The 21,934-nt window shown below is 39.0% G+C and overlaps 2 protein-coding genes across 41 annotated transcripts in view; both read left to right on the top strand.

Annotated features, from left to right (window-relative positions):
• The first annotated feature begins 1,219 nt into the window (after nt 1-1,219).
• On the top strand, nt 1,220-17,606 carry LOC127650062 (F-box/LRR-repeat protein 2-like). Its single transcript, XM_052135253.1, has 14 exons — nt 1,220-2,130; nt 2,732-2,793; nt 2,927-2,981; nt 3,682-3,756; nt 3,852-3,946; nt 4,196-4,360; nt 8,395-8,521; nt 8,615-8,689; nt 10,613-10,743; nt 10,836-10,896; nt 11,058-11,102; nt 13,522-13,578; nt 14,953-15,165; nt 15,592-17,606. The coding sequence occupies exons 1-14, from the start codon at nt 2,101-2,103 to the stop codon at nt 15,697-15,699; spliced, it is 1,299 nt and encodes a 432-aa protein (XP_051991213.1). The 5' UTR covers nt 1,220-2,100; the 3' UTR covers nt 15,700-17,606.
• Nucleotides 17,607-20,300: 2,694 nt separating this feature from the next.
• The window catches only part of clasp2 (cytoplasmic linker associated protein 2), a 62,275-nt gene continuing 60,641 nt past the window's right edge, over nt 20,301-21,934 (top strand). For 27 of the 40 annotated variants that reach the window (XM_052135212.1, XM_052135246.1, XM_052135207.1 and 24 more), the window contains exon 1: nt 20,301-21,222. In XM_052135212.1, the coding sequence (XP_051991172.1) occupies nt 21,025-21,222 (198 nt within the window). In that variant the 5' untranslated portion in view covers nt 20,301-21,024. The remainder of the gene's footprint in view (nt 21,223-21,934) is intronic. The other 13 variants (XM_052135243.1, XM_052135242.1, XM_052135252.1 and 10 more) reach the window with 1 other exon arrangement.

Raw genomic sequence — 21,934 nt, 5'->3', positions numbered from 1 at the left:
TTACAGGTGCAATCTTTCGCCCTCTGCTGGTGTGCTGACAAAGGGAGGAAGTCAAAATTATTTACTTTGTCCATTTAAAGTGTTCACCCAAAAATAAAAATGCTCTCATCATTTGCTCACCGTAATGCCTTCCCAGATTTGTGTCTTTCTTTTCCCCCCTGCAGAACACAAACGAAGATTTTAAGAAGAATATCGGCTCTGTTGGTCCATTCAATGCAAGTGAATGGTGACCAGAATTTTGAAGCTCCAAAAACCACATAAAGGCAGAATAAAATGAATCTGTATGCCTCTATTTGTTAAATCCATATCTTCTGAAGTGGTTGGAGAGGCTGAGAAACAGATAAATATTTAAGTCTTTTTTATTTACTATAAATCTCCACTTTCACATTCTTTTTGTTTTTGATAACTTGCATTCTTTGTGGATATTGCCACCTGGGCAGCTAAGATAATTTATTGTACAAAAGGACTTTAAGGGATAGTTCACCCAAAAATGAAAATTATCTCATTATTTACCCTCATGCCATCCCAGATGTGTGACATTCTTTCTTCTGTAGAAAGAAAACGAAGATTTTTAGAATAATATCTCTGCTCTGTTAGTCCTCACGAGGCAAGTGAATGGTGAACAAAACTTTGAAGGTCCAAAAAGCACATAAAGGCAGCATAAAAGTAATCCATAAAACTTCAATGGTATAATCCATGTCTTCTAAAGCGATACGTTTTGGGTGAGAACATAGCAAAATACAACTTCTTCTTCACAATACATTTTGACATCAGCAGTCTCCTTGGCAATCATGATTTAATTTTCAATTAAACATGTGTATGCGTCAAGCACTAGGAAGTGTAACTGAGCTTGTAATCATGATTGTGCCAAGAGGCTGCAATGGCAAGATGTACAGTGAAAAACAATTGAACGATCCCTTTAAATATTTATCTGTTACTCACCCACAGATATCATATCATATAACTACAGGAGTCATGGATTAATCCACTGAAATTGTATGGATTACGTTTATGCTGCCTTTATGTGCTTTTTTGAGCTTCAAAGTTCTGGCCACCATTCACTTGCATAGTATACAGAGCTGAGATATTCCTATAGAAATCTTCGTTTGTGTTCAGCAGTAGAAAGAAAGTCATACACATGACACATCTGGGATGGCATGATGGTGAATAATTGTTAATTCTCATTTTTGGAAGAACTATCCTTTTAATTTCACACCAGTGCTTGATTTTTTTTTTTTTTTACTTTCTCACATCAATGTACAAAATGAACATCTTACAGCAGTCAGATTCATGTGAACTTATGCTGACATAATATATATTATTTTCTCATTCCTGCACTACAGATCATTTTCTCTGACACAATTTACAAAGACAGTATGCGTTGGACCTGTTCAAGACCTACAAAAGCATTATATCGTGTATACAGCAGGAATTATAACATTTGATTTGAAAAAATAAAAGTTAAAATTTTATCGTTGATGATCCTTATTATCTTTTTGGAAAAATGTCTCATCTCCGTTGCTCGTGTGAAGACACTTCCATTTCCAACATACATGCGTTTCCATCTGTGCCAATCCACGCGTCACCACAATCAAAACAAATCCACCACGCGTGTTTTTCCCGCAAAAGTGACGTCATGACAGCCACTCAATTGGGCTCTTGAAATCGCAAGAGTGCATCTTCACCCAAGTGCTAAATAAGAGGAGGGTATTTTAAGATAACATGCCAGACACACCTTACATTTTATTGGTTTCGTTTAAAGATTAAGCACACACACTTCAGGCAGGAATTTGCGCTTGAACGGAAATGTAGTCAGAGAGGCTGCTCGCGAGGCGGAAGTGAGGTTAGAGCGGCAGCAGTCTGCTTCGTCCATGTTATTATTGTTATTTTGGCTGTGTGATGGTTCACAGCGGAGCGCACGGACGGCGTCCAGCCCGGGATTTCTCCGGTTACCAGCACAGACATGAACCGCTAGCAAGTCACTCGTTACATCTGCGCTTCTGTCCCGCGATAGTTTGATCACCAACGCTGACAAAACGCCCAAACGTTGCTGTGCGCAGCGCTCGCGTCGGACTGTCTTTATTGTTGACTGCAACAGACATGAACGGCATCACCAAGAGCAGATTTGAGGTAATCCATATCGAGTGAACCGTGGACATGGGAGTTTAGCTGTTATAGTTTGTCCGAGCAAACGAAAACGGGCTGTGGCAGGCTTGTCTGAGGGATGACAGTGTGTTGAAGCGCGCGCGCGTGTGTGTGTGTGTGTGTGTGTGTGTGATTGTGGGGGGTGTGTGTGTGCCTGCGTATATGTTTGGAAGGGACTGTGTGTTTTGGACCGAGCTATTTTTACGTGCCGTGTTGAGGCTTTTGTTCGTCAAGGGTAATCCCGTCCTAACACAACGGCACCAGCTGACCGTGTCAGCATGAATCCGTTTAACGTTGGAGTTGGCGGCTGCACCTGGAGTTTATATCAAGCTGATAGACTTGCTTACGTGCCCTGAATGCGAGGGCTTGAGAATGTGTCACAATCTAACAGGGTTATCTAATGAAGGCTCATTTAGTCACTATTGCAGACACTCCCTATTCACCCCTCTTGTATACGTGTGAAATGTAAAGTTGGACCAGGCCAAGGTGTGTCTGAAACAGCTCTGAACTTATTAGCTGTGTACCGTCATAACCGATTCTGTAAGAGGTTTATAGGAATGCATCTCTTTGATTTCATATTGTCCAGGTGTTCTCAAACAGTGATGAGGCCCCAATCAACAAAAAACTTCCTAAAGAGCTTCTGCTCAGGTGAGCCAGTCACAATAATGTGTGATCAGATGCACTAATGGCAATATATGGCAGATTGCATTGTAATAACCCTCATTATCCATCCATCCATCCATCCATCCTTCCTTCCATCCTTCCTGCATTACTTCCTTAGGATTTTCTCCTACCTGGATGTTGTTACATTGTGTAGGTGTGCTCAAGTATCAAAGGTATGTTCAACCACTCATTCAAATAAAATAAATGAAACAGTCTACAATTAAAGGGATATTTCTCACAAAAATGAAAATTCTCTCATCATTTACTCACCCCCTTGCCACTCCAGATGGGCTTTCTTCTGCAGAACACAAACTAAAATGTTTTTCGTAGAATGTTTCAGATCTGTATGCAAGTGAATGGTGACAAAACACAAAAGCAACATAAAAATAATCAATAAGACTCCAGTGGTTAAATCTATATTTTCTGAAGTGATTTGATAGGTGTGGGTGAGAAATAGATCAATATTTAACTCCTTTTTTACTATAAATTCTCCTCCCTGCCAATAGGTGGCAAAATGCACGATGAATGCTAATATACTTAAATGTTGATCTGTTTTTCACCGACAATTTGTATAGCTTCAGAAGACATGGATTAAACCACTAAAATTGTATGGATATCTTGTATGCTGCCTTTATGTGCTTTTTGGAGCTTCAGAGTTCTGGCCACCATTCACTTGCATTGAATGGACTAAAAGAGCTGAGATATTCTTCTAAAAATCTTCGTTTATGTTCTGCAGAAGTACGAAAGTCATACACATCCGGGATTGCATGAGGGTGAGTATATGATATGAGAATTTTCACTTTTGGGTGAACTATCTCTTAAAGGAATATATAACAATACTTCCTCCATCCCTCTTTCTCTGTGGATGAATAGGCATGGAATGTCCTCGCGTTAGATGGAAGCAACTGGCAGAAGATTGATCTCTTCAACTTTCAGACAGATATTGAGGTGAAAAGAGCAAGTTTGTCTCCTGAATCCATAGACTTTAACATTATCCCTGATCCTCTGTGCCTGAGCTCTCTCTGTATTTCTCTCTCTTGTAGGGTCGAGTGGTGGAGAACATCTCAAAGCGATGTGGAGGTTTTTTGAGGCAGCTCAGTCTAAGGGGCTGCCTCAGTGTGGGCGATGCCTCCATGAAGTGAGCTGTACTACTTTTTGCACTACTTGCTAATTAAAATGCATTGTAAAGTTTTCAGTGCTATTTATGTTTACATACAGATTTAATCAATAAGACTCAGATTTGACATACAAATTTTTTTTTTTTTTTTTGCTGTTTTCTCTCCTCATGGTCCTGGTTGAGGCCATGGTCATGTTTACCATGTTGTTATAGCTTGTAGTGTTTGTGTTGAACATTATCGACAGCTGTAAGGTTTTATTTGATTGACAGGACCTTTGCTCAGAACTGTCGCAACATTGAGCATCTGAACCTCAACGGCTGCACCAAGATCACAGATTCCACTTGCATCAGCCTTAGCAAGTTCTGCTCCAAACTTCGTCACCTTGACCTGACCTCTTGCGTGTCTATCACCAATCATGCACTTAAGGCCTTAAGGTGAGCGGCAGTCATAAGGACTAGGGGATCAAAACCATGGCTGGTTGATTCTTTTGCCTAATGAGCCATTTATCAAGTGTTCGGGTTAACTGGCATTATACTTAAGTCTGGGCATCAGGAGTCTATCATGCCTGACAGCTGTTGCTTATTTTAAACCAGGGTTTAAGATTAAATCAGGGTTAAACCAGTTTCTGCTGCTCTGCCTTGGATGTCTGCTATCTATTACTTGTTGTCCATGTATTCATTGCTTAATTCAATGTCAGATCAATTTGAATCTCTTAACTTAATAGTTCTCAGTTGTTTAATTGGAAAACATGAGAGATAAGGGTGTTCATGGGATCCATAAGCCGTAGCTCTGATTTTAATGTGTCAAGAAGGTGACTTTGTTAATGATTGAATGTGTTCTTAAATAAAACCACAGTCATTTCCACAGTTGTATTAGATTACACTGTATAAGCTGGTGGAACAGGAAATTCTAAGAGTGAATATTTAAACAGAGACATGGGAACAATTATAAACTCGTTGTTACCTCTTTAAATCATTGGTGTTTGTTCCCACAACTTAAAAACACCATGGTATGAATTTAAAATATAAGTGACTCTTAAAAAGTAAACCGTAAACTCTTAAGGTTTTTTTCTTTCTTTTTACTATAATGGGTATTCATTTTTTTTTAATGAATTTATTTGTCTTTAACCCTTTAATGCATACCTTGGGTCTTTAGTGACCTAGAACCTCATCTTACACCATGTACTTCATAATTTTTTTCCTTTTTAGTATTTCTCCACCTTTCTCTTCTGAATAGTTTAAGTAGTGTAAAAGGCTAAATTGCAAATATATACAGTGCATCCGGAAAGTATTCACAACGCTTCACTTTTTCCACATTTTGTTATGTTACAGCCTTTTTCCAAAATGATTAAATTCATTATTTTCCTCAAAATTCTACAAACAATACCCCGTAATGACAACAGGAAAGAAGTTTGTTTGAAATCTTTGCAAATTTATTAAAAAAAAAAAATACAAAAAAATCACATGTACGGAAGTATTCGCAGCCTTTGCGTGACACTCAAAATTGAGCTCAGGTGCATCCTGTTTCCACTGATCATCTTGAGATGTTTCTACAACTTGATTGGAGTCCACCTGTGGTACATTTAGTTGATTGGACATGATTTGTAAAGGCACACAGCTGTCTATATAAGGTCCTGCAGTTAACAGTGCATGTCAGAGCACAAACCAAGCCATGAAGTCCAAGGAATTGTCTGTAGACCTCCGAGACAGGATTGTATCAAGGCACAGATCTGGGGAAGGGTACAGAAAGATTTCTGCAGCATTGAAGGTCCCAATGAGCACAGTGGCCTCCATCCATAAATGGAAGAAGTTTGGAACCACTAGGACTCATGGAGCTGGCTGCCCGGCCAAAATGAGTGATCGGGGAAGAAGGGCCTTAGTCAGGGAGGTGACCAAGAACCCGATGGTCACTCTGACAGAGCTCCAGCATTTCTCTGTGGAGAGAGGAGAACCTTCCAGAAGAACAACCATCTCTGCAGCACTCCACCAATCAGGCCTGTATGGTAGAGTGACCAGACGGAAGCCATTCCTCAGCAAAAGGCACCCGAAGGACTCTCAGACCATGACAAACAAAATTCTCTGGTCTGATGAAACAAATATTGAACTCTTTGGCCTGAATGGTAAGCGTCATGTCTGTGGGAAACCAGGCACCGCTCATCACCTGGCCAATACCATCCCTAAAGTGAAGCATGGTGGTGGCAGCATCATGCTGTGGGGATTTTTTTTCAGCGGCAGGAACTGGGAGACTAGTCAGGATAGAGGGAAAGATGAATGCAGCAATGTACAGAGACATTCTTGATGAAAACCTGCTCCAGAGCACTCTGGACCTCAGACTGGGGCGAAGGTTCATCTTCCAACAGGACAACGACCCTAAGCACACAGCCAAGAAAATAAAGCAGTGGCTACGGGACAACTCTGTGAATGTCCTTGAGTGGCCCAGCCAGAGCCCAGACTTGAACCCGATTGAACATCTCTGGAGAGATCTGAAAATGGCTGTGCACCGACACTCCCCATCCAACCTGATGGAGCTTGAGAGGTCCTGCAAAGACGAATGGGAGAAACTGCCCAAAAATAGGTGTGCCAAGCTTGTAGCATCATACTCAAAAAGACTTGAGGCTGTAATTGGTGCCAAAGGTGCCTCAACAAAGGATTGAGCAAAGGCTGTGAATACTTATGTATGTGTGATTTCATTCTTTTTTTTTTTTTTTTTTTTTGCAAAGATTTCAGACAAACTTCTTTCATATTGTCATTATGGGGTATTGTTTGTAGAATTGAGGAAAATAATGAATATAATCCATTTTGGAGTAAGGCTGTAACATAACAAAATGTTGAAAAAGTGAAGTCCTGTGAATACTTTCCAGATGCACTGTATATATAAGTTTGGAATAATGTACAGATTTTGGTGTTATGGAAAGAAATTGGTACTTTTATTCACCAAAGTGTCATTCAACTGATCACAAAGTATTGTCAGGACATTAATAACGTGAATAATTAGAAAACAATGTTCAGAAATTCTTAAACTACTTCAAAGATTTTTCATCAAAACTCCTCCATGTGCAGCAATGACAGCTTTGCAGATCCTTGACATTCTAGCTGTCAGTTTGTCCAGATACTCAGATGACATTTCACCCCACACTTCCTGTAACACTTGCCATAGATGTGGCTGTCTTGTCAGGCACTTCTGACGCACATTAAAGTCTAGCTGATCCCACAAAAGATCCATAACACTCTTTTCCAATTATCTCTTGTCCAATGTCTGTGTTTCTTTTCCCACTCTAACCATTTCTTTTTGTTTTTCTGTGTCACAAGAGGCTTTTTCTTTGCAATTCTTCCCATAAGTCCTGCATCCCTGAGTCTTCTCATTACTGTTGTACATGAAACTGGTGTTGAGCGGGTAGAATTCAATGAATCTGTCAGCAAACAAACACAATGTTAAGCTTCATTTAATGAACCAAATAGCATTTAATCAGTGTTTGATATAATGGCAAGAGATTTTCTAGTACCAAAAGATACATTTAGCATGATTACTCAAGGATAAGGTGTTGGAGTGATGGCTGCTGGAAATGGGGCCTGTTTAGATTTGATAAATGACTTTTTGAAAATAGTGGTGGTGCTGTTTTTTTACATCTGGCCTGTCCTGACAATACTTTGTGATCAGTTGAATGCCACTTTGGTGAATTAAAGCAAACAGCAAAATGTTAGATTATTCCAAACTTTTGGCCGCGTGGTGGCGTGCGTGCGTGCGTGCGTGTGCGTGCGTGCGTGTTTGAAACACTTGATTTAAATGTTTCTTATGATCTTAAAAATCTTTTGATCTGAAGGTGTATGCTTAATTGTTTGAAATTAGTTTTGTAGACAAAAATATATTTGTGCCACCATATACATTTATTTAATTATAAAACTAATATTTAATAAAACAAAAACAAGTTTTTGAAATTGATGACTTGGACCAAATAATAAAGAAAAGCAGCCAATAAGTGCCCAACATAGATGGGAACTCATTCAATACAGTTTAAAAAGCATCCCAGGGAGATACCTCAAGAAGTTGGTTGAGAAAATGTCAAGAGTACATGGGTGACTACATTGAAGATGCTAAAATATAACACAGTTTTGATTTATTTTGGATTTTGTTTTGTCACATCATAATTCCCATAGTTCCATTTGTTATTCCATAATTTTGATGACTTTACTGTTGTTCTATAATGTGAAGGAAAAACTAAATATAATAAAGAATGAGTGTTTCAAAACTATTCAAAACCGGTAGTGTCGGGTCGCTAAAGACCTAAGTATGTAATAATGTTTGGTTAAAAGCCCATGCATTTAAGGGTCAAATTACTACATTTTGGTAGATTAGTGTGTATTATGTTTATATCCTGACATGCAAAGGCCTTTGTAGGGCAGAATATTGCAGAGTTACTTGGGTTATTTTGGTTGCATCATGGCTGTAATTTGCTCTGTCTGTGTGCTAGTGAGGGCTCCCGGATGTTGGAGAATCTGAACCTGTCCTGGTGTGATCAGATCACGAGTGATGGCATTGAGGCTCTCACCCATGGATGCGCAGGCCTCAAAGCTCTGTTCCTGAGAGGCTGCACACAGGTATACATTCACCCACACACAAAACACTTATTTTTCTTGAACATGGAAATTGAAAGAGCACTTATCAAGTAACTGTGCTAAGTGTCATTTCAGCTTGAAGATACTGCACTGAAGCACCTTCAAAAGCACTGTCCTGTTCTCATGACAATCAACATGCAATCCTGCACAGTAAGACTCCAACTCTTTGCTTTACTGGGTTTTAATAAAGCAATAAGCCATGAGAGGCCAAGCATTACAGTGATTTTACCCCAGGTAAGGGTTGTTCTAAGGCACAATGAGTTCTTCCACCAAGTGCTCTAGATCAATAGCCTGATGTAGTTGAGGTTGCCAAGCAATGTAGCAACATTTCACAACAGCTGGGAATGTGGTTAATCCAATCAGAATATAGAGTCGGAACTATCAGTGTTATAATAAAGTGCAAAAGTGCCTACCCACAATTCTTTAGCAATCTTGGTTCTGGAAGTATTATTCCCATTCATTTCATCCATCCTCATAAAAAAAGTTCTAAACAATGAACCAAATTATCCAGCTCTGAGGTGAGTCACACCATTACAAACTTTGATTTGAAGTAGGGCTGTGAATTGATCAGTTATTTCTTTTTTACCAATCACACATTTTTCTATGATTAATCAAGATTAATCGTGTTACAAGATACATTACAACAAACATTAAAAAAAAAAAAACATAAATATATAGTATTTACTTTATACTTTATCTCAAAGAAATACGAAAATTGGTTAGTCATTGTAAAGGGATTCAATGGGAAGGAGGAGGCGAGAACCGGCTTGATAATATAAATAATATTTTAATGAATAACTTAAGACACAAACACACAAGATGGACATGTCCGTAAACTCTCTCTCCTCGCACCACCGTCTGCCATCGGCCTTAATCCCTCTCAGAGGCTTAATTAGCCTGATAAAGGACCGGGTGTGTATGACCACGACCCGGCCCCGCCCTCCGCCCTGCCACAGTCATCATTTATTTTAATTAGTTAAATATGTACATGTAAAAGTGTTTTGCTGATACAGTTAATTAGACACATTTTTACAGATATAAATCTTTGATACAGTACATGTATAGTACATGCCATAAAATCAGTTGACATGCTGTAATTCAAAGTTGGGCAAAAACTTTAGCCGATTTCCAGTCGAATTTAAAAAAAAAATGGGATCATTTGGAAATGTTCAATTCATATCAAACTTTATTGGAAAGAGATTATTAAGTGTATGTTGGCAATGCATTTTTAGACATTATACATACAAATATAAAACATATTGAATTCTGTAGTTTTATTGCTACAGAATTTGTAGTTTTAGAGAAAGTGTGTGGGAGCATTCCTCCCATGCTTATTATTTGCAGCTCTCTATAAAGAAATTATAGAGCACATACACTGGCGGCCAAAAGTTAGGAATAAGTACAGATTTTGCTGTTTCGGAAGGAAATTGGTAATTTAATTCACCAAAGTGGCATTCAGCTGATCACAAAGTATGGTCAAGATCTCTCCGTGATCCACGCACAACTTACCACGTGCCCCACTGAGAGCGAGAACCCCTAATCATGACCACGAGGAGGTTACCCCATGTAACTCTACCCTCCATAGAAACCAGGCCAATTTGGTTGCTTAGGGGACCTGGCTGGAGTCACTCAGCATGCCCTGGATTTGAACTCGCAACTCCAGGGGTTGTAGTCAGCATCAATACTCGCTGAGTTACCCAGGCCCCCTAACAGTTATGTATTATTAATGATTATCAGAATTAACAGTTCTATCTCCAAGAAATATATTTCATTAGTCTAACGGTAGGCCATTTGTGGTTGCTAAGCACCGTAGCAACTTGGCAAATTAATGTTGAATGTTCGATCACATGTGAGCATTTAAAGTCATTTTACTACAGCTTCAAATGCGGCTCATCCGATCAGAATTTAGAGTCGGAACTATCCATTTGATAATATTTAATTTTGTATCACGTGGCATAACATTTTTAAATATATATCTTGGTATGCTGAAAAAAGATTAATCAGAAGAATCCAAGAAATGCAATTCTACTTACAAACTAGATATTACACTAAGATGGTTTATCCGTCTTGCAGCAAATCACAGATGATGGCTTTGTGAGTTTGTGCCGGGGCTGTCACAAACTACAGATGGTGTGTGTGTCTGGCTGCAGCAACATTACAGATGCCTCCCTGACCGCACTCGGCCTCAACTGCCAACAGCTCAAGTAAAGCCTTCTTCATCTGTACGCAGACAAGCACACATGTGGTCACACACACAACACAGAGTCATTAATTCACATTGTGTGTGTTTCCTCAGGATCCTAGAGGCTGCTCGCTGCTCACATGTGACCGATGCTGGTTTTACTGTTCTAGCCAGGGTGAGTAATCGCACAAATACCCTGAAACATGCAAATGTAAATGCGTGCTTTTGGAGAGCATGCTTTCTGTTCTTAAACTCTGCATGAGTCAAAGATTATAAGACATCTCTGAGATAACACGATTCTTGTTGATCTTAAACAAACTATACCTTCTGTTATAGAATTGTCATGATTTGGAGAAGATGGATTTAGAGGAATGTATTTTGGTGAGTTTAAAGCCTTTCATGGAGGAAAAGCTGTTATTTGGTGTATATTGCCTAGTCATTAGCTTTGAGCCATTTTATTTTAGGAAACCTGAAATAATTTGCAAATGCAAGAGGATGTAGATTTGTATAGTTTTGTTATTTCATTCTTCATGGTGTGGTTCTTGCTGCATTTGAGTGTATTATGCATAATATTTACATCTACTGTATAATGTACATTTCAAATTTATAAATTTGTGTAGTGGTCATTTGTTTTTTCCAATGACAAATATTTAGATATAATAATACAGATGACCAATATAATGCAGCTGTTGGTATATTTTGTAACCGTTACGAGTGAAATACCACGTCTTTTAATTGCCAAGTGGGGCACAGTTTTCAGCGATGCTGATAATCTCAAAATTGCCAAATAGCATTATTGATAGACTGATATTTCAGATGTTGTTACATTTGTGCAGTTTTTTGTTATTAAAGGGGTCATGACATGAGAAACCAAATTTGCCTTGATCTTTTGGTATATAAGAGGTCTTTGTATCATTAAAACGTCCTGCAAGTTTAATATTTTAAGACGTCCTCCCCATTCTAAACGAATCATTTATTTAATCAAGCTCAAAATACAGCTTGTTCTGGATTCATGGTTAGAAGTGACGTGACGGTTAGAAGTGACGTACCAGCGTTTGCATATGACCGCCTCCAGCACAAGATAACTACGCTTTAAGCGCAAGACAACTACGCTCATTTCAGTATCGCCGTGCGCTTCACAAGTGTTCAGTCGATGGACAGCGAGCTCTGACAGAGACTACTTGTGCACAGGAAAATTACGATGCCACACAGATGTGCTGTTCCTGGCTGTGGTCAAACAAAACCTCTGAATAAGCTGCCGAAAGATCCAGACGTCAGGGAAAAATGGATGCAGTTTATTTTTTGCGGACGTTCCAGTCACGGCAGTGTTAACTTAAGCGTTTGTTCTGTACATTTTAAGGATGATTGTTTTGAGAACAAATCTCAATATGATGCTGGCTTTGCCAGAAAACTGTTGCTCAAAGATAAGTCCGTGCCGACTATTCTGGGAACAACGACGACGCAAACTGTAAGTAATCTATTTTAAACTTTAAACTACTTTTTAAAGCGCAATTTCATTCATTATGAATAATCACAGTGTTTTTACTTAGTTTACTTGCATATTGTTCTGGCTGGGGCGTCAATAATTGATACATAGGCACTGACGTTAGCCAATCATAACAGTGGGCGTTAACACTGAAGTCTTAAATGGAAAACGCCCCCAAAACAGACTGTTTGAATCAGAGGATGAGAAACAGGGTGGGAAAAGGTCATAAATCACTAGATTTTAAAAGTTTTTCTTAAAAAAAAATATATTAATACTATAATTGCACCTAAGGGAACATAATAATACAATAAAAAAAACCATGTCATGACCCCTTTAACAATTTGTATTGATTCCATTCATAAGACAAACACAACATAAAATACGGAATCAGTTATATACAGTTATATATTGAGTGTCCAATATGTCACACATAAAGCTCTGAACCCTCAACCAAAATCTTGGATCTTGACACATCCCCAAAAAATATGGGTTGTGTCCACGTCTTCTGGTTGGCATTGCCAGCAGGTGGGTGTGTCTTTAAGACCCAAGTCTATACGAACTAGAGGGGGTCCAATAGGGTCCTCCTAGCCCACACTCCCTCCTCCAATACCAAGTTTAAATCTTTCTCCCATAATCTCTTGATAGAAGTTGAAGTTCTGTCCCCCAGACCCTGAATTAACAGGGAGTAATACACTGATGCCTCACAACCTTTTCCAAAGGCAGTAATCACCTCTCCCAGAGTACCTGCCGCTTTAGGGGGTGTGTGCTACTCCCATAAATAGTACAGAGCAGGTGGCTTAGCTGTAAATACCTAAAGGACTGAGATCTGGGAATCCTAAAATGTTGAACCATATTTTCAAAAGATCTCATATAGGTCACAGAGCATATTAACCTCCCTCACAATCCACTCTGACCAGCAGAAAGGGGACTCACCAATACGCAACTTTGGGTTCAGCCAAATGCTTGAGGCAACATTTAAAGAAATTGTTTTTGTCCATACCGAGAGCAAATGCGAGATAACTGGGTGTAATTAACTTCTCCGGTTAGTATGATAGACAGGCTTTGCAATGGCAAAATAGGGGCAAGAACTTCCTGTTCAATAGAAAACCAGGGAGGGGTGCTCTCAGGTGGGAGTGACAAATGAGCCAAATGTCTGAGACTGAATGCATAATTATAAAACAAAATCTTGGGCATCATATGTGCAGTTTTAAAGGTTATTTGAGTTTTCCTTTTTATTGCCGTTTCCTTGCAGTTTCTTATCCTGGTATGTAGATATGCTCATTTAAATTTGATGTGTTTGTGCAACCAATTTAGGTGACTGATAACACTCTGGTTCAGCTCTCAATCCACTGCCCTCAGCTGCAGGCGCTGGTGAGTGCCAAGAAGGATTTGAGAGAAAGTGTGTGGGAGCATTCCTCCCATGCTTGTTATTTGCGGCTCTCTATAAAGAAATTATAGAGCACATACACTGGCAGCCAAAAGTTAGGAATAATGTACAGATTTTGCTGTTTCGGAAGTAAATTGGTACTTTAATTCACCAAAGTGGCATTCAACTGATCACAAAGTATGGTCAAGACATTACTAATGTAAAAACGGCATCATCACTATTTGAAAAAAGTAATTTTTTATCAAATCTAGACAGGCCCCATTTCCAGCAGCCATCACTCCAACACCTTATCCTTGAGTAATCAGGCTAAATTGCTAATTTGGTACTAGAAAATCACTTACCATTATATCAAACATTGCTGAAAGCTATTTGGTTCATTTAGTGAAGATTAACATTGCCTTTGTGTTTGTTTTTGAGTTGCCACAGTATGCAATAGACTATGTATTAAGGAAATGATTAAGTCAAAAATGGCAACAAAGAAACGGCTTACTCTAGAAACTCGTCAGTCAATCATTGTTTTGAGGAATGAAGGCAATACAATGCTTGAAATTGCATAATAAAAAGTTGTACACTACAGTCTTTAAAGACAAAGGACAACTGGCTCTAACAAGGACAGAAAGAGATGTGGAAGACCAGATGTACAATTAAACAAGAGGATAAGTACATCAGAGTCCCTAGTTTGAGAAATAGACGCCTCACATGTCCCCAGCTGACAGCTTCATTGAATTCTACCCGCTCAACACCAGTTTCATGTACAACAGTCAAGAGAAGACTCAGCGGGGCAGGCCTTATGGGAAGAATTGCAAAGAAAAAGCCACTTTTGAAGCAAAAAGAAAATGTTAGAGTGGACAAAGAAAAACAGACATTGGACAACAGATAATTGGAAAAGAGTGTTATGGATTTTAACCCCATTGAGCTTTTGTGGGATCAGCTAGACTTTAATGTGCGTGAGAAGTGCCTGACAAGACAGCCACATCTATGGCAAGTGCTACAGGAAGTTTGGGGTGAAATGTCATCCGAGTATCTGGACAAACTGACAGCAAGAATGCCAAGGATCTGCAAAGCTGTCATTGCTGCACATGGAGGATTTTTTTATGAGAATTCTTTGAAGTTGGTTAACAGATTTTTTTTTTTTTCAATTTGTAATAGTAATTTTTCACTGTATTAATGTGCTGACTATACATTGATTAGTTGAATGCCACTTGGTGAATAAAAGTACCAATTTCTTTCCATAAGATCAAACTATTATGTACATTATTCCAAACTTTTGGCCACCAGTGTACATTTGTTTCCAGTGTGACTCACTAATTTATATGCGTACCTTGCTCAGTCTGCATATATGTGTGTGTGTGTTCTAGAGCCTGTCTCACTGTGAGTTGATAACAGATGATGGAATCAGACACCTGAGCAGCAGTGCGTGTGGTCATGAGCGTCTGCAGGTCGTGGAGTTGGACAACTGCCCCTTGATCACAGACATCACACTGGAACATCTCAAAAGTTGCCAGCGTTTGGAACGCATTGAGCTCTATGACTGCCAGCAGGTCACCCGCGCGGGCATCAAACGCATTCGGGTCTGTGAAACACAATAGCTGGACCACATCACAACTACCACACTTAGTCTAAACTGTATCAACCATATACAGACTAAAATGATCCGGATATATTTGCAAAATTAAAATGTACAATAGTTGTTTGCAGTGCTACCATTAAAGGTTGGTGGAGACCCACATTGTACACCTGCTTCTTTGTTTTACTGTACACATGACTGTGTGACTTGTTACACTGTATCCTAACCAGATGGCAAGCGATAAATCTCTTCCATGTTTCCAGCCTGAAAAATTTTGTTATTTTTTTGTATGATCTGAGCTAAAGAAGCACAATTTATCCAAAGACAGAAGTATTACTTATCGCTGGAAAGCAGTTGTATCATACTTGGTTAGGTGTTATAATGTCATATGCTGCATTTTCTGCCATTCTGCTGTTTTTTTCTTCTGCAGGCTCACCTTCCTGATATCAAAGTCCACGCCTACTTTGCCCCAGTCACACCCCCTCCCTCAGTGCATGGAAGTGGCCAGCGTCTCTGCCGATGCTGTGTCATAATCTGACAGGAGGAGCCTCTGAGAGATGCCATAAAAAGTCAAGCTGTCAGTCAACCTCTAAACTCTGCCCTGTCCTGGCTCCACACCACTATGAGACACTGTGTGGGGATGTGGCTATGGGAGGCATGGCTTGTTCGCTGAGCAGTTGCCTGGTAGCAGGATGACCTGAACAAGTTACACAAAATAAATACAATGCAACGTGACATATAAATACTATGTACATACAATACAACCTACTGGATATACAAGAAGAAAATCAAGGAGCTACCATGTAAAATATTTCATATTTGGATATATAGAAAACAAATCTGAGGAAGTACTTAAAGCATTATGGAACTACACAATATGGAATGAATACACAAAGAACTTTGTTTGAGGCATGTTTAATGCCGTAATGACAGCTACACAGTGTTTACATCCTGCTCCTCTTCCTCAACCAATAGGAATGCATTCTCTCAAGATGAAGAGAATCAATAACAAAAACAGAAAACGAGTGGCAGGATGCAAGTTTCCTTTGGAGTTTTGTAGGATACTCCTACCGCTGTTTGATCATGTGACTTTCTCAAACATGGGAGGATGAAGTTTGAGCGTTTCTTCTGATTTGCGTGTGCGTGTGAGAATGTTTAATCGAAACATAACACTACAACAAAATCAACCCGTATTAAAACGGAAGTAAAATGGTTTTTATTTTCTGTTAGTGCTCACTCATTTTGAGAGAGGAAAAACAACATTTGCAATTGAAATCAAGTGAGCGAGTAAGGGGATGACAGATCGAGAAAGACTGAGATTGTGCATGCCAGTTGATTTCACTCCAGTCCGGAGTTAATTTAACATCATAATTGATGTGAATGTTCAAATTTAGACAATATTCATTAACTAGGGGGGGTCATATGGGATAGATTTACATTTGACTTTCACAATGTTTCAGTGCAATATTGAAAGCCCAGGCGTATGTAACTGTGGTGTGTGACAGAATCCAGAACACTCCTTATTCAGGCATTTCCTAGGCAACAGTCTCAATCGTATTCTCATGGCAATGTCCCTGGTTCTACAGCGAAGCCCCTGTGTCCTCAATCCTTTATATTCACTGCCAGTTACATGTCCTCGAGCTTATAGATGTGATCTCAGCATAATGTTACACAAAAGTTAACAATAGGAATGAGGCAAAAATGGCAATTTTTATCAATGCAATCATGAGATAATTTAAAGTAGACCATCGGATGCATAAAACTAATGTTCAATGAGGATTAGTTCTCCCAAAATTGAACATTATGGCATCATTTGCTCACCCTCATACCATCCCAGATGTGTATGACTTTCTTTCTTCTGCAGAACATTAATGAAGATTTTTAGACGAATATTTCAACTCTGTTGGTGCTTTCAATGGAGTACATTTACATTTTTGGGTGAACTATCCCTTTAAGAATGCTGCATATTTCTTTAAATACATGTTGAGTCACGCTGATGAAAACAGCTGCTCGTGGATCATCTAATCAATATAAATGCTTTTTCGGTGTGAGTGCCTTGGATTTTGCAATTGGGGGAGGGATGGAATTACAGCCACAGAAATGCTTGACTCAGGGCTGCGATGTAGTTCTTCACATTTCTTTTCTCTTGTATTCCCTGTTTAGTTGGTTTTTACCATTAGATCCGATTATGATGAAGTACTACATCATTTACTGTCAATGCATACACCAGTGATTCCAATATTCCTTAGATCGACCATGTCACTTTGGAAGGCAATGCTAAACCTGTTACAGTAAGTGACGTTTGTTTTGAATTGCTCTTTTAACAGCTGATCGGTTCCCCTTATTCTCTCTGATATTTTTGACAAAGATGAAACAAGTTACCTGAATGTCCTTGTGTTCTGGTTGTTAATGTGACATTTCTTTAAATAAAAGTTCTAAACAGTGTCACATTCCGTATTGGTTAATTCTTATGATTCCAAACCTTTAATTATCGACATGAATCAATGCTGCTTGGTGATTTTAATAGAACATAATTTTCTCCAGCTAGAATTTCTGATCTCTTCATGATTTATACTGATCCACTTGACTTAAAAAAGACATGGTGATGTCATTTATTTCTGTTGGTACCTGTATGTTGTTGTCTGTCTTGATTCTTTAACATGTGTCCTTTTTAGATATGTATGTATACGTCTGCCTATTTACAGTGTATACTTTTAAAATGTAGCATGACAAGCTACAAGCTTGCTGATGATACAAAGATAGCAACACTCAAACTACCTGTTTGATAAAATAGTTAGCTGCACTACAAGCTCCTAAAAAAAATGGCAAACTTCACTGAAGTTCTTTTTGACTATTTTACTATTAGATTAAAAATAGCAGGCTGAAACAATTTGTGGAATGTATCTCAATTTGTGTTCTGAGCAAAGTGATAATTATACTGTGCTGAGAACTTTATATATATAGTCAATAGTTTACTCAATGTAGTAGGTAATTTAGAATATTCACAATATAGTATGCACCACATATGTGAAGAATGTATGCATATACTAGTGCATACTGCATCACATACAGCAGTGCATATAATGTATAAAATGTATGCAAAATAAGCAAAGCAAAAAAAAATCACTTTGCTCAGAACACAAATTGAAAACATAATGGAAATAAACCACAGCACAATAAAATTAAGCCACAACAGAAAGGACACAACACAATGGAAATAAGATGCGACAATCAAATGAACAGAAAATAAATATTTTTAAGCATTATTTTATGGCTTCCTTTTGTTGTGTTGTGGTTTATTTCTGTTGTCTTTTTAGCTTTTCTGTTGTCTTGGGACGTATTTCCATTGTGCTATGGCTTTTCTGTTGTCTTGTGGCTTCATTTCGTTGTTGTTTTTTCAGCTTTTATTTGCATTGCTAATTTCCTTGTGTTTTGCACCCTGTAGCCAAGGTGCAAAAGCTAAAGGAGTAGGTAGATACACTGATCAGCCACAACATTAAAACCACCTGCCTATTGCATAGATCCCCCTCATGCCACCAAAACAGCGCCAACCCGCATCTCAGAATGGCATTCTGATATGATATTCTTCACCATTCTGTGTAAATTCTAGAGACTGTTGTGTGTGGAAATCCCAGGAGATCAGAAGTTACAGAAATTCTCAAACCAGCCCGTCTGGCACCAACTGTAACTAATCCATGCGATAATCTAATCAGCCAATTGTGTGGCAGCTGTGCATAAATAATGCAGATACTGGTCAGGAGCTTCAGTTAATATTCACATCAACCATCATAATGGGGAAAAGGATGTGATCTCAGTGATTTGGACCATTATATGATTGTTGGTGCCATGCAGGATGGTTTGAGTATTTCTATAACTGCTGATCTGCTGGGATTTTCACACACAACAGTCTCTAGAATTTACTCAGAATAGTGCCAAAAACTAAAAACATAAAGTGAGCGGCAGTTCAGCAGATGGAAATGCCTTGTTGATGAGAGAGGTCAACAGAGAATGGCCATACTAATTCAAACTGACAAAGTCTATGCTAACTCAGATATCCACTCTGTAAAATTATTTGAAGAAGAATAGCATGTCTAAATGCTATTCTGAGATGAAGGTTGGCGCTGTTTTGGCAGCACGAGGGACACCGAAACAATAGTGGTTTTAGTGTTGTGGCTGATCGGTGTACATGAGCGTAAAGGAGCATTCACGTTTGAGTGTGACAAATAAATGCCACTAGAGGGAGACGGAGACAAAGGAACAAGCAGCTAGAACAGCTTGTGCTAGAACTCAATCACTTTTTGTGTCAAAGATACAAACGTGCACATTATTCAGCTATAATTTGCTTGGTGCTGATAAATGCGCAACAATATGACATCTCTGAAAAAGTTTTAAATTAAGTATTCATAATATCTAATACTCAGACCGGTAATTCATTTATGGTAATTAATCATGAAGAATAATGAAGAAAAACGTAAACATGCTTTAACAGCATCAGTCAGCATGAGACTATCATATTCTCGTTGAAGTAGGAAAGATTATTTTGATAACGTTACCACCACCACCAATAATAATAATAATTTGTATTTATAATAATAATAAAAGACGCATCTCTCCTGATAGTATCACACAGCGTATAATTAATAAGAAGTCTCATCCTTCAGTAATGCCAGAGATTATTTTATACTCTAAAACAATCTCAGCGTTTTACCATAGGAGAAAGCGTAACAGTCAACTAGCATGTTACGACAGCAAGTAACAATTTGCGGAAACCATATGTATGAACGGAGAGAGCCGTAAACTGTCAACTACCTGGCGCAAACGGGTTCCTGACTTCTCTTATAAACATTAATTTTATCGTAGTAAACTCCTCATACAGTTCACTCTAAAAGACGTTTAGTGAATTTTTTTTGAAGATTATTGGAGGTGGTCAATTCCTTAAGTGGTGTGCTATTTAATCTCAAAAGCAGTTTATTCGGCCTTCTGAATCATCTCCCCATTAACATCCATTCTAAATAAACGGCCTCTGTCCCTTCGCCATCGTTCCACCGCATCACGCTATGTTTTGCTAACACTGAAGGTCACACCTTGGTAGAGGGGTTCTAAAAACGCACACATTTTCATTCAGGCAGAATGCTGGACATCTGTGCGGCGTTGAAGGACCTCCAAGCCTCGGCCCAATCACTCTTGTTCGGGATCGTTTGCTATTCAACATTCCAGTATTGTGGTACCGGACACCGGCGGTTCAGCAGCCGTGATTAACAGGAGAGTCCTGCGCTTTAAGGCAGCTGTCCCACTCCGGATTATTTTTGGATAAAAGCGTAAACACGGGCGCTTCGAGAGTAGCGCAGCGTTTAGCGCGCTTTCCAGCTCCGGTGTGAAGCGGGCTTTTCTGAAATGGAGGCCAGGAGGGAAGAGATTCCCGGCGGCAGGCTCCAGGATACTCGACCATAAAGGTTCAAGCTAGCACTGTTAGCCGAGACTGCTTGCCTGCTGCACTCGCACGGACACATTGTTTTTATGCGCGTACCGCCGTGGATAACCGTTATTTCCCTTTGTGTCTCTGGTCGCTCACATTTCTGCTTTTTGTTCGGGGAATAAGAACTATTAAACATTTTCGGTCCTGGAAACTTTCGCCATGTTGTTTATTTCCCGTTACTTCATCTTTAATGCAATTAAATCATACTTTAACGTCTTGTAATCTTAGTTTCAAAGATCAGAAACTCTGAGTTTCCTTAAACGCAGTATTGGACTTCCTCTTTGTGCACGTTTCAGTTTTCTTGTGTTGTTTACGCGACGCTGACAGTCATTCAGCAGCTGTTTCTTTGTTTCTCTGCATCTGGAGGACTAACCACAAAGCGTCCCGATGGAGGACAATGACAATATGGACTATTTTTATCAGCAAGTTTTGCAGAAGGACGTGACCCGGAGGCTGCAGGTCGGCCCGGATCTCATAGACTACCTGAGTGACCCCGAACGATCATGGGACGTGGAGCAGGACAAACCGCGCCTGGATAAAACCATAGACGAGCTGACGGGATGGGTCAATTCAAGCAATTACAAGGTACAATTACCTGTTTTTTAAGGACACATATTTTACTAAACAAGTCTTGAAAGGGTGTGTTTTATGACATTTGCTTGTGTGATGTTACAGTCTTGAAGAAAGGATCCAGATCCACCAGTTTATATAATCTTAACAGACAATGTAATTAACTGGTCATATTTAACCCTAAAGCAATACAAGGAAAAAAAAGTTAAATAATATTTTGCTTAAAGAAAATAAAGCCCTTATTCAGGGCCATTATTTCCTTTTTTTTATTAGTATTATATTTTTTTGCATATTGACTATTTTCACAAGTCTTAAAGTGATAGTTCACCCCAAAATGAAGTTACTTTGTTCATTTGTTTTCTTGGATTGTGACATTATATTCCAGACACTTAAAGCATTCCCTTACAACTCGGTACACTTGACATTGCGTTACTAATGTCTACTACACACTACATGACTTTCAAAGATGTTGGATTGTGGTACCGTTCATATTAAACAACTGTCTGTCTTGTCATGGAAGTCGTAGAGTTTTCAAATTACACAGCGAGTCGGCGTCAGGGGTGAACACATTACAAAACACTTCACTGTTGACGAATCCCCGACGACTCTGTTGTGAAATGTAATTTGGAGTCCAGGCAGAGTACACACGAGAAGAGATACAAAAACAAATGTATTATCATACGTTATGCATTCCAGAATATGATGTGTATGTTTTTAATCATATGTT

Source organism: Xyrauchen texanus, chromosome 10 (genome assembly GCF_025860055.1).
Source record: "Xyrauchen texanus isolate HMW12.3.18 chromosome 10, RBS_HiC_50CHRs, whole genome shotgun sequence".
NCBI lineage: Eukaryota > Metazoa > Chordata > Actinopteri > Cypriniformes > Catostomidae > Xyrauchen > Xyrauchen texanus.
The sequence above is the reverse complement of the archived record's forward strand: the minus strand, read 5'-3'. Positions and strand labels throughout refer to the sequence as shown.